The 12,128-nt window shown below is 40.2% G+C and overlaps 2 protein-coding genes across 2 annotated transcripts; one reads left to right on the top strand and one right to left on the bottom strand.

The window, feature by feature from the left end:
• Positions 1-1,099: 1,099 nt before the first annotated feature.
• unc119b (unc-119 lipid binding chaperone B) lies at positions 1,100-8,322 on the bottom strand. The gene is made up of 5 exons (XM_087848902.1): positions 7,674-8,322; positions 4,140-4,253; positions 3,537-3,645; positions 3,272-3,444; positions 1,100-3,187 (listed from the first exon to the last, which is right to left on the bottom strand). Exons 1-5 carry the CDS (start codon positions 7,906-7,908, stop codon positions 3,075-3,077), a joined length of 744 nt encoding a protein of 247 aa, XP_087705028.1. The 5' UTR covers positions 7,909-8,322; the 3' UTR covers positions 1,100-3,074.
• On the top strand, positions 7,892-11,580 carry pop5 (POP5 homolog, ribonuclease P/MRP subunit). Its single transcript, XM_087848903.1, has 5 exons — positions 7,892-8,416; positions 8,493-8,635; positions 8,891-9,040; positions 10,688-10,771; positions 11,028-11,580. Exons 1-5 carry the CDS (start codon positions 8,397-8,399, stop codon positions 11,135-11,137), a joined length of 507 nt encoding a protein of 168 aa, XP_087705029.1. The 5' UTR covers positions 7,892-8,396; the 3' UTR covers positions 11,138-11,580.
• Positions 11,581-12,128: the final 548 nt, after the last annotated feature.

The raw sequence follows: 12,128 nt of genomic DNA, 5'->3' as shown, positions 1-12,128 counted from the left end.
GTTCTCAGACTCATCACTACTTTCATTCCGTTTTAAGAAACGGTGGTAAATCAGGGTTAGATATTATTTTCAAATTACTTTTCAAATGGAAATCAGAGTTACATTTCTGGGTCCTGTTTTCTTCCTTTTTCCTAGAGTCACTATCAAAACTACTCAGTGGGTCATGGCATGTTTGGGGTTTTATGAGGTGTGTTTATTTTTGTCTCAATATTTGGGAATTCTGTGCAGACCCACATTAAGTAGGACACATGGTCAGTCTAACTTGGACAGGTCTCACAAGCACATCACCTTGTATGCATTTTGTTCAGCAAACTTACAATGTGATATTCAAGTTTCAAGGTGGAAAAACAACATCCCTTATAACTCATTTATATTGAGACTAAGAGAGAGACTAGTCTTGGCACACCTCAGAACAAATGTGAAAACATCACTTTACCCTGCAGGTTGCATATAACTTAATCATGTATCACGTAGTGGATAAATCGACAACATGATACAGAGTTTACTGCAATTTAGACAAAGCTGCTGCTTTAATTTCTCAAGTGCAGTTAACACGACTCAGAAAGAGAAGCTCCAGGAAATGTCAGTAAGCATATCCACCATCAGTAATCTAGCATGGATTAGTGACAATCTGACAAGAGAGGTTGTGATATGTGAGACTGGGCAGTGCGGTGTCTGATTTGGTGATGTGCAGTATAGGAGCTCCACAGAGGACTTTGTCATCGCTCATATTTCAGTACAACCCTGTGATGCCACCTACAAAGACTGTGCAGTGTTTAGCTCTCGTAGTGATGGCAGCAGGGGGGAGTAGTACAGAGCACTACTTGATGATTTCATCGAGTGATCTGGGAAGAAATGTCTCCTGAATGTGAATAAAACCAGAGAGATGGTGATGGGCTTAGCATCTGACCTACCAGAGCACGGGCACTTTCTCTAACAGACTGATTCAGCTCTACTGCCAAGAGGACACAAACAGTTAAACTTTCCCACCACATGTTATGATCTCACAAAGACATCTGTCAAATATTATTAAAATATTAATTTTAAAGAATTTCCAAAACATAGGATAAATAAAGTACTTTCCATCTCATTCATTCACCTATTTTTTTTATTTATTTACAACAAATTGGATAAGACAAACATTAGCAAAATTAGCCAATATAAAAACTGGTGACCATGCAACAGGTGACAGAGAGAGTCCATGAAGTCCAACATAGGAAAAAAAAGAAAGAAAAGGGCACAGTTGACAAAAGGGTGCCTAAAGTGATATCCCATTTGTTGTGGGTATTAACGGACTGCATAATATGTTGTCACTGACTCTTCCTCACTGTAATCATCCTGTTTTATAGAAGGTAATGCTACAAGAATACAGAAAAAGAACATCAGGAGGCAATTTTACATCCCTTCAGCTTACTGCCACGAGTGGACAGGAAAAGGAGACTTCTGCACATTAAAGGTGAAAAAAAAAAACTGGATTCAAGGCACATAGAGTCAATAACAGTACAGTAGGAAGAAGTCCTGATGTGTGTATGCATGACTGAAATGCAAACTAACAAATACACTTTAAACCATTTGCAAGGTTTCATTACTATCTCCTGCCTTGCAGGTTTTCATTTCAGTAACCTAAATTCAAACAAAACTCAACTATGAAGAGATATCCACGTTTCGCCTGGAAATCACTCTGCCAGTGGAGCCCAATTTCAAACTCTTAACTGCTGACGTTTTGAATAAATTACAGACAACTTTTCATCATAATGCAATTCAGAGCATCACAGTAAGTAAGGTATTCCTTCTAGCAGGACTGGCATCACGTGAAATTGTGCACACTGGAAAACTGGTGTAAAATTTGAAAAAGACATGATTCGGGTTAAAATTTGCACAGTCACCAGTATCATCGGTCAAACAGGTCAATGACTGCGTCTACCCCAGTGCCTCATTAAAAATAGATCCAACTACCAAGTTACCTCCCTCTGTACTGTCAAGTTGTGTGCTACTGTGGTATTTCATTAGTAAACTGAGAAGGCAATCTCAAAGGAGAAGAGCGTACTAACAGTTCAACAGGTATACCACATGTTTGGCCAAACGCTACTAAAGAGTGGGATTCACAGCACTGCTGTGACAAATAAACAAAGGATGAAAGAACTACGCAACTGTACAAAGAAGGCAGAAAAACACTTCTAAACATGGACGGCACATAAAAGAAAAACATTTAAAGTCTAGTAACTAGATCTATCCCAGAGTTTTCATAGAACAAAGACATGGGAAAACTTTTGTTATAACAATCTAACCGATTGTAGCAGAATGAACGTCACACCTGGAATTATTTTTTAAAAAACAAACAAAAACAAAACAGGAAAAGGGAGAAGACCATTTTCAAATTAAGGGATATTCTACCAAAGAAGAAACTGGTCATCTTGTACTTCATAAAACGGACACCAAGCTTAAATATCTGACAAACAGTAGCGGCTGCTCTCAACTCACATCTGAGGAAGAATCAAACTCAAACAAACGCTAATGCTACATCTATTAATAAAACAAGACCGAAACACCTACATAATGCTCGTTTTTCCATAAAGGAAACACAATTGTCACTTGCAAAAGGTAGTTCAGCTCAAAAATAAACAAACTTATTACATCAGTAATTAAATGAAAAACTAACGTAGTCTACAGACGTTGCCACTATAGATGCGTTACTCAAAACTGTCCCTTTCCAGCAGAGACAGCAGGAAATTAAGGCAAAAGTGTTCAAGCAGTTACATTACACATGTATGACAATCCAAAAGGAGAACAGAAAGGTTTCAGTCAGACATAACAGCGAAATACTGAATTAAACATTCTCTCGGAGTCCCAGAAACTGAGCTCTGTTCGGTACTGATGAATTGATCCATGATTTCCTATGAAGGCAGATATGGTTGGGTTTTTCCTGCTTCTGTTCCTTTTTTTAAACTATGGTGCTTTATTCCGATAAAGAGTGAATACCTCTGTCTCTGCCCCCTTTATTGAGGGGCACAATCCAGAAAATCGGTCTCCTGGGAGCTACTGCATCCTTTTTAAACACAACCCCCCTTCAGGTATTACAGACCACCATTGTAGGCATAGTCTGCTTTGTTGTGCATGATGAGTTTATTATCCACAAAGTAGAAACTGTCTGATCTGGTCTCATAAGGGTGTGCCACCATTTGACGAACTGGAAAAGGAGAAGGGCACGCCATCAATTAAGAAATAAAGATACACAGATCTGGTAATATGAACAAAAAGGAGCAGAACTTACTGAGGTCGTCAGGAAGCTGCGGGAACTCGTAAATGTGTTCGCATGTGTTGCAGCTGTTAGGAATGCAAAAACCGAAGTCAAAGTCGAAATTCTTCAGAAGGCGTCCCTGAAAGTAATGCCGCTCAATCATACGGAAGCTGTTAATGGGGCGGTCACCCACTGTGAACTCCACTCTGCAGAGAGGGGAAAGAGACAAATTAAGAAACTAAAAAGACACCCGAGGCTGATCGTGATGCAGTCACACCGTTGTAGTTCATTTACTCACGTCGCACCAACCGTGCGGAGTTTTAGGAAGGCTGGTGTAAACTGGTATCTGACAAAACGCCCCGCACTCGTGTCTGGATCGCCACCCTCCTCTTCACTCTCCACGGGTCCTGACACAGAAGACTAATTCAGCTGACTGGCATACATGCTTTACTGTAGTGCGTGAAATATACATAGGGTGTCTCTTTTCAAGTTATGATCATCCATCAAAAGGCTCTGATACAACTGAATGAGCACAGTTTGAGATGGTGGCGTCAAATCAAATCGGCACGTTAAAGAAACAAACAAAAATCTAAATACATGCAGACGGTGCGTTACTAGTGAAAAGGGGAAGCAATAGTGCTTAATCGTGGGTCCTTCTTTTTAGACTTCATGTGTTTTGATAGATTTACATTTGAGATAAAAGTAAGGATACCAGCACACAGCTGGGCTGCAGCTCTCGTGCTTGGTGACAATTCATCTTTTTAAATGCACGATAACTAAACAGCTTTAACATGTTTGCATGGATGTATGATCATTTCTGTTATTCATTCAGGTGTGTTCTATATTTTTAAAGAATTTTAAGCTTGGTAACATGCAGGCAAATTTTGAGTGTATCACTTACCGCTGTTAGGAGGTTTGGCGATTTCAAAGAGCACTGTTCCTGTCTCAAGATCTCTGATTTTGAAACGTGTGAAGTCAATGTTGTAGATATTATCTTCAGGTCTGCAAAGATAGTCTGGAATGTGGAAGGAAAAAAAGCAAGTTAAGCCAAGACAATCAACTTATACAGTAAACGTGAGGGGGTTTAACCCTCTGCAGTCAAAGTGATCGTGTTTACTAACACTGATGTTAACTTTTGCCTTGTTCCAGAGTGGGGTAAACAGATTTTTGGAGGAAAAAAATGTAAATAGTTTTTGATGTGTGACAGTTTGAATGTAGGGGTGGGCGATATAAACGATATACGATAGAAACGATATAAATTTGGCCAACGATAGAGATTTTGACTATATCGCTCTATCGCGATAGCGCATGTTGATGATGTCATCAAGCTGCGCCTGTTTTGGTCGAAAGCATCGCAGCGGCTAGAACCATTATCATCTGCAAATTATGCCCGGCGACAGTCATAGCAAAGAGATGAAGCACTTTTGAAATATGGGGAAAGCCAAAAACTGCGCTTCCTCCACTTCCGTAACATTGATTCATTAATGCTGAATTCTCTCGCAGCTGTTCTATTCCCATGTTGTTGCAGTATATTAATAACTAACCTCGTATTGTGGATGAATAATCTCAGTTGTTCTCCTGACTGAAGTTTTGCCCGTGTATAGCATCCTGCTATGCGATTGCATTTGTCCCTGACCACCAGAATCCCTCATGTTAACTTTTATCTAGTGGAAAAAAGTTGGCGTTCATCCTCCAGCTTCACTGTGCTAATGTTATGCTAACATAGCTGTGTCGCTAGCAATCACGTAGCACAACACGTTTAGGTGGAATCTAGTGAGCTAACAAGCTAACTTCCTGTTAACTTCTAACTCCGTTAAATGTAATAAATTCTGTTTTCATGGATGCCTGGATGTTAAACTTAATTGTTACACCTGGTAAAGCAACAACGCTGATGATTTAATTAAAGATGGAAGAATTTAGACCGTTTTTAACTCTCAGTATTCGTTTGACTTTGGGGGTGAAGCGGACGGAGTTTTGGACCCAGATTACTCCGTGAAGCTCCTCACTACGGCAGCTGTAATGCTCTGACAATCCATCAAGCAGTGCAGCTTACCAAAGTTGTACTAAAACATTTTTTAGCAGATTTCTGCACGCCCAAATCGGTTCGAGGTCAGTAAGCACAACCAGAATTCATACATAAGGCACACTTTCGATTTTTAAGAAAATGAAAGGATTTTAAGTGTGCCTTATAGTGTGGAAAATACGTTATACAGAAGAAAAGAATATATCGCGATATATATCGTTACCGCACATGCTTCAAATTATATCGCGATATGAATTTTAGGCCATATCGCCCAGCCCTATTTAAATGGTTATTTTAATCATTGCTGATTACCAAGATTTGGTGAAAAATATAATGAGAAAAAAAAGCACATTCTCGTTGCCTAGAATTAAGATTAGTGTTTTCACCGAGCTTAGACGTCAACTAGCAAACAACTACTAGAAAACAGAGGTCCCTTTATTTAAATTCTTCTCTATTGAGGTTTCTCATTTGATGTCATGTTCACATTTTAAGAGATTTATCCACCTCATTGGATGTGATTACAAGCTATGTTTGCTAAATTGGATGCAAAGAAGGTGCTGCACCAAAAACCTCCTAGTGATTGCTTTGGTTGCTAGCAGACTGCCATAGCTGCCTGACGTTTTCATATTTGTCTGCAAACTACTAGCAAAGCAGTAGTAAAAGTATGACGCAAAGGGAAACGGAGACGATTGGATTTCAAAGTAAAAGCTGTGGCTCTGGAGGCAATTTGGATTGGACTTTTTTTCAGTTTTACTACAGCTCAGAGAGAATCCGACCGTTGCTTGCAAGGCCTCAATGATCAATCTCTTGGTATGTGTGACTGGGGCTTTAGTAATTACTTAATCAGATACTACCACCAACCCCCAGCAACAGATCAGGGAATACCCTTTTTTCTCATCATGACTGGAGTCTGCATTGTCACCATGATTGTCACACATCCAAAATAGTGAACACGTTAACGACATGTGGTTGCGCAACTGAAAAACCTCAGTATAACAACTTTGTGAAAGTCACACAACTGTTTGGAGCACAAAGACTGACCTTTACTTAGAGAACTGAGACAGCACTTAAGGAGCAGTCAGGCTTTCAGTATCTGTTTTTCTGGCTCCTGCAAACTGCAGTAATGGTGACTAATGCTATAGAAAAAGGTTCTAGTGTACAAACAATGGCAGTGAGATAGAGCAGAAGTAATGTCATTGTTGTCTGGGTGAGAAAAAAGCTAAAAAACAACATTAGTCACTAGCTGCAGCTGTAGTCAACTGGGTGTCCAATGACAAACCATGGGATAGGGACGCAGAGGGTTCAAGCAGGTTACTACATGGGTGAAGGTGATGACGGTTAGGGGAGAAAATGTCTCTCAGACATGACCTGAGAGAGGAATCCTTATGTTTAGGAAGCCGGTAGTAAGGACTAATGTAAAATATCACAGCATTACAGCGTGTGGAACAACTGCACAGACGAACGAAAAAAGCACATCAATACATAATTCCACAAGTTTGTTCAAAACAACAAACTGCATAAATATAGGAAATGCTCCTCTCAGAGATCGAGTTGTCTCCTTATGTTCTAATGAAGCCTTGTCTTAATTTTCTTTTTTAAAAATCAAGGCAGGAAACCCAAGCTGAATGTATCCAGTAAGATTCTCCTTTTTGTGAAAAAAGAGTACAGCCCGAGAAACGTAAACTTCTACCTACCGCTGTTCAGGTACAGTATCTACATTATATGTAGAATTTAAGATTATTTCATATCGTTTTTACATACTGTACATAAAGCCAAAGTGTTGTAATTACACTTCCCACTTTGTTTTTGTTTTCTTAATATGAAATCATCCACTTGTGTATACTTTACACATAATAAACTAAAATCAAAACACAAAGGTTCAACTGATCATTAACTCATTAACAGCCGTGTCGGAACCGAAACTGTGTGCTTTATAATAACTTACTTAATAAACGTGGGTGAGTAGAAGATTCTAAACCTAAAAGTTTAGTCACTACACCTCCAGTTGGGAAGAAATGAGAAGAAACACAACAGTACATGGATCTGCCAAACACACTTACTAAAACAAGTTGTTAAGATAATAATAATAGGCTTTTAGCTGTTTGACCTCCCCAAGCCAGCGTGGGGTGCCCTAAACAATGCTCGCTTTGGGGCTTCAAAGTCCTACTTGCACCCTTGCAAACCCCCCCCCCCCCCCCCCCCCCCCCCCCAATGAACCCGTGCTCGCAGAATCACCAAAGTAACACATGTAGTATTTACCTTATGAACACATTTAGAAAACGTACCCTTTGGTCGACTGCTCTCAAACTTCTTTTCTTAACGTTAGCCACAATTAGCATAGTGCGTAGCTAGTTAGGCGATCAAATTTCGCCGCTTTCAGCAATGCGCAACTTTAAGTTGCCATAACATTACCTTCCGTAACAGCCCGGAGTCCGAGGACATGGTCCGGGGTAATATCTCTTCCTAGAGCCCGGAGTTCATCCTCTGTGACCACAGGCCACTTCTCCGTTTGGCTGCGCCTCGACTTCAGCTTCTTCAGCATTCCTCCGCCACTCTTTCGGTCCCTGTGGTTGCTCTCCGTGCCGGTGTCTGCGTCCTTCGGGCCCTTGCTGACTGTTTGTAACGGTTTGTTTTGGGAACCGTTCATTTCGGACAGCGCGGCAACAATGAAATGAGGAGCGGAGCCTATGAATTTGAGAGCGATTTAACAAACTAGGAGGTAATCTCAAGATGGCGTGAAACGTGTTAGGGAGATGGTAACGCGAGGTTGTGATTGGCTAAGATCGATGGAGGTTGCCATAGTTACCCCAGGGGTGCGAATGGTTTAATTTCCGGGCCTTTCCGTTTCCTTGTGAGCTGCTTGCGTTGTTTAGCTTCTAACACACAGGAGTGATCTGATTTGACGACCGTTTTATCTTTTCTGAAAGCCACCTATCTACCAGTTCTTCCGCTTTTGAAATATATTACCCTTTATTTTTTTTGTTCGGATGTGTTGTTGGACTGGTATCTGCAAATCCGTGCAGCGTCCATGTAAGTGTCGAATATACATTACATACTTCTTTCCAGCGTGTGGCGCTAGTGCGCTTGTCCGAGTTTTGTTGACGGAAGTTCCGACGGAAGTAGAGTAAAGCAGCGATGGTGCGGCTAAAGTCGAGGTAAAACGTGCAATTCGTATACTGTTTCCTCTAGCGTGTGTGCTCCTAGTTTCTGACGCTACATATTCTGCCGCAGGTATTTACTATGCGAAGTCAACGTGTCGGACAGGAGCCAGCTGTTGCTGCTCGACGACCGAGCAATTATGGTGGCAGTGAAGGCAGCGGTAGCCCGCACACATGGGGACTATGGGGCCGCTATGTGTAGCATTAGATTTTGTGGTAAGAAGTTTTAGATACTTTCCAAGGATCAAACGCCAACACTTGAAAATACCAGTGAAAGTTGTTCAAATAAGCATCAGCACTAAAGTTAGTTTTAAAATGTATTTAGCTGTTCGTAATGTTTGCCTGTGGAAGCTGGTCAAGTAAAATTAAACTTTTTAGCTTCTGGGGTGACGACATTCTTCTTGACATCGTGCTAATGTTGCTGGAATGTCGTTTGACTTTTAATTTTTTTTGTCTTTTCCCCCCTTTTAGTTAAATATCTGAACGCTCACACTGGAATAGTATTTCTACGTTTTCCCAAAAGGTGTTACAAACTCCTGTGGTCTGCATTGCCTTTCATTACCAGTATTGAAACTCGTGGGCAAAAAATTCCCTGCTTTTTAAACTGTTTGCATGTAGGAGGTAAGAAAAGACTGTAAACTAATATTTCAGAATGAAAAATACATACAGTACTGTGCAAAGGTGTTGAGCCACTCATTGTTTCTTCAAAAAAATCTGAAATAGTTACACTGATTTATTGAAACGTGCGCAATCGTAAATTTAAATACTCTATATAGGCTTCTTCATGCACATCCAAAGCTGTTCTTTGGTTGTTGGCTGCCTTTTTTTCCTTTCTTTGTCAAGGTGATCCCACACTGCTTCAATGATGTTGACTGGAGGTCAGTCCGTGACTTGTTTTTTTTTTTGTTTTTTTTAAAAATCCAGGTATGCTTTTACTGCACCGGCAATGTGTTTGAGATCGTTGATCACGAGGAAGACACTTTCCAGATGGTATTGCATGGTTTATCAAAATCTAATGCTTAATCTCCTGTGTTCAGAAGATCCCTCACACCACAAACCAAGATAGAGACTCCATCATGTTTTACAGATGGCTGTAGACACTCTCTGTTGTGCCCCTCTCCTAACCTCCTCTGTACTTATTGAAGACAGTTTGGGGGGAAAAAAATCTACGTTTGATTCATCACTCCATAAGACCTGTTGCCACTGACTTTCAGTTTGTGTATAAGTTGACAGACTTCTGGTTGTTTCCCTTCCTTAAGAACTGCTTCTTGACAGCCACTCTTCCACTTAGATCATTTCTAATGAGGCAGTGAACAGTAGGTGCATCAGCTGAAGGTTCAGATGCATCTTTCAGATTCTGTGTGAGGTCTTTGCTGGATTGTTTTTACTATTTCTTAAGGACATGACTTTCATATACTGCAGATAGTTCATCTGCTGTAGATAGTCTTTTAGGTGTGCCACTTCCTTTTTTTTGTTATCCACTTCTCCAGTTCTCTCAGTTTTTTTAACAATGGACTGCAGACCATGCTGAGATATACCAAGTTTCCATCTTACAACTCTTTGGGAATCGTCCTCTTAGTGGAAAAAATACTATTTCCCACCCGTCACATTGTGTTATCTTTGGTATTTTTTCATAGATTAAACAGAAGAAGTGGAAGCAAATTATGTACAGTTTAAAACTGGTTCTTTGCTAAGTTAACATTTATGTGTACGCCACTGGTGCATACCTTGAGTTAAGTGCTGTGGTGTGAATGAGACACGGCGGGTCCAGAGATCAGTTTTGAGCCATTTTATTCATTCCAGCTGCAGCTCTCGGCTGTCAGACATACATGCATCGCATCACACCACAAAAACTCACAACAAACCCCAATTCCCCATGTTTTAAACTCGGCAGGTATGATTGCGGATACCATGCAGGTGCGTCCGCATGGCCCCGCAGACCACGCCCCACCACAAGTGCTTTTTTTTAATACTTGAATGAATCATCAGTCGGGGTTAAGAAACAAATACGCATTGCTCTGAAAATGGTCAGGTAGAAAGACTGAATTCACAATAAGTGAAAAAGCAACCAAGAAAAGCCAACAACAAAAAACTTTGAAAGACCTTCAGAAAGCCTGGAAAATTATTGCTCACGACGATTTTAAACAATTATAAGGAGGTCTGGCTCCTTGGAAGGAAAATGGAAAGAAATTAGGGGTTGCTCAAGACTTTTGCACAGAACCATACATTTTAACTACATATAATTTAAGGTGAGTTTGTTTGTTTCAGGGACAATTAGAACATGTCAGAAGTTTCTGATCCGATACAACACCCAGCAGCTCCATCGAATGCTTCCTAAATGTAAAAGCGAAGGTAAAAAATTGATTTGAACACTAAATTTTGCAGTTTTGGTCAGTGTGTTTCTTAACACTACACTAATATTATCCTCATAAAGTTGTAATGTTCTACATTTTAACTTCCGTCTTAAATTATATAGGATGTGATCAAGCTCTTCAGTTGTAGATCTTGTCGTTCACTGAAGACAACAAACATTTGATCTTGGGACAACAAACACAAAGTGAACAAAGAAAAATGCCATTTGACTGAGTTCTCCTCGTTTCATTTGCAGAAGAAAAACAGCAGGTTCGCAAAGCAATTCTAAGCTGTTCCCTAACAGAAAGCAAGGAAGCATTTGAAGAGGATTCAGAGAGTGAGGAGGAAGAGGAAGAAGAGGAGTGACTTGACCACATGCTGGGGCCTGTGCTCAGGTTCAAGTAGGATGCCTGGTTGTGCTTGTTTTTTGTTGTGACTGAAAGAGAAGTCTGTATGAAGCATTTGAAGAAATAGATTCACAACTGCAAGAATAGCTTGCAGCAGGTTCTCAGTGCTTATGTTACTTTTAACCCCTCCACCTCCTTCTTTAGATAATTCTCTGCACCACAGGGACGGTTTACATGGATAACTTTGGGTTGCAGAGTGGTCTGATGGACTGTCTGAGTGTCTTTCATCAGCAAAGTCATGTGTTTGATCACATGATCATAAGTTAGTTAAATAAAACTGCATTTACACAGTGCGACACAGTACTATGCTCTCCTTCTGAAGAGTCAGACATTTAATTTTGTGTATTTAATTTGTATTTGTTCCTTTTTTGTCATATTTGTAAATTAAAGCCACGGTTTGAAGATACAGTGTTTGTGATGCTGTTTCATGTACTTCACATGCTCACATAGACCATCTGAGTCATATAGGCAATCAAATACGCACTTTCATAATTTTATTAAGAATATACCAATCATTATATAGAAAGATGTTCTGTAGTACGTGTACAAAATTATGGATACAGATACATACAGCAGGCTGTATGTAAATCATGACATCACCCACTGGTTAGTGACGTCCAGAAAGATGTACTACAAAAATTCAACACAATGCTTTGCATTAGCTGGGTTAACAAAACTAAAAACCGCAGTGGAAGAGATCGGGTATCACAATGATGGCTATCAGCTGTCTAGGTTAAGGTGAGTTTTCTGCCTCGGGCTCTGTGCACACTTAAACAAAAAGGTGCATTCGATGTGTCGTGACGGTGCACAAAATGATCCCTGTGAGCGCCGCCTATTCTAAAAAGAGATGTGGTCAGATGATGATGGGGAACAAATAGTGATAAAATGTAAAAGAACATGAAAAATACAGTAAAATACAAGACTTGCAAACACGAGCTTAATGCTGCAGA

Source organism: Neolamprologus brichardi, chromosome 12, assembly GCF_056152115.1.
Source record: "Neolamprologus brichardi isolate AB-2024 chromosome 12, ASM5615211v1, whole genome shotgun sequence".
Lineage (NCBI taxonomy): Eukaryota > Metazoa > Chordata > Actinopteri > Cichliformes > Cichlidae > Neolamprologus > Neolamprologus brichardi.
The sequence above is the reverse complement of the archived record's forward strand: the minus strand, read 5'-3'. Positions and strand labels throughout refer to the sequence as shown.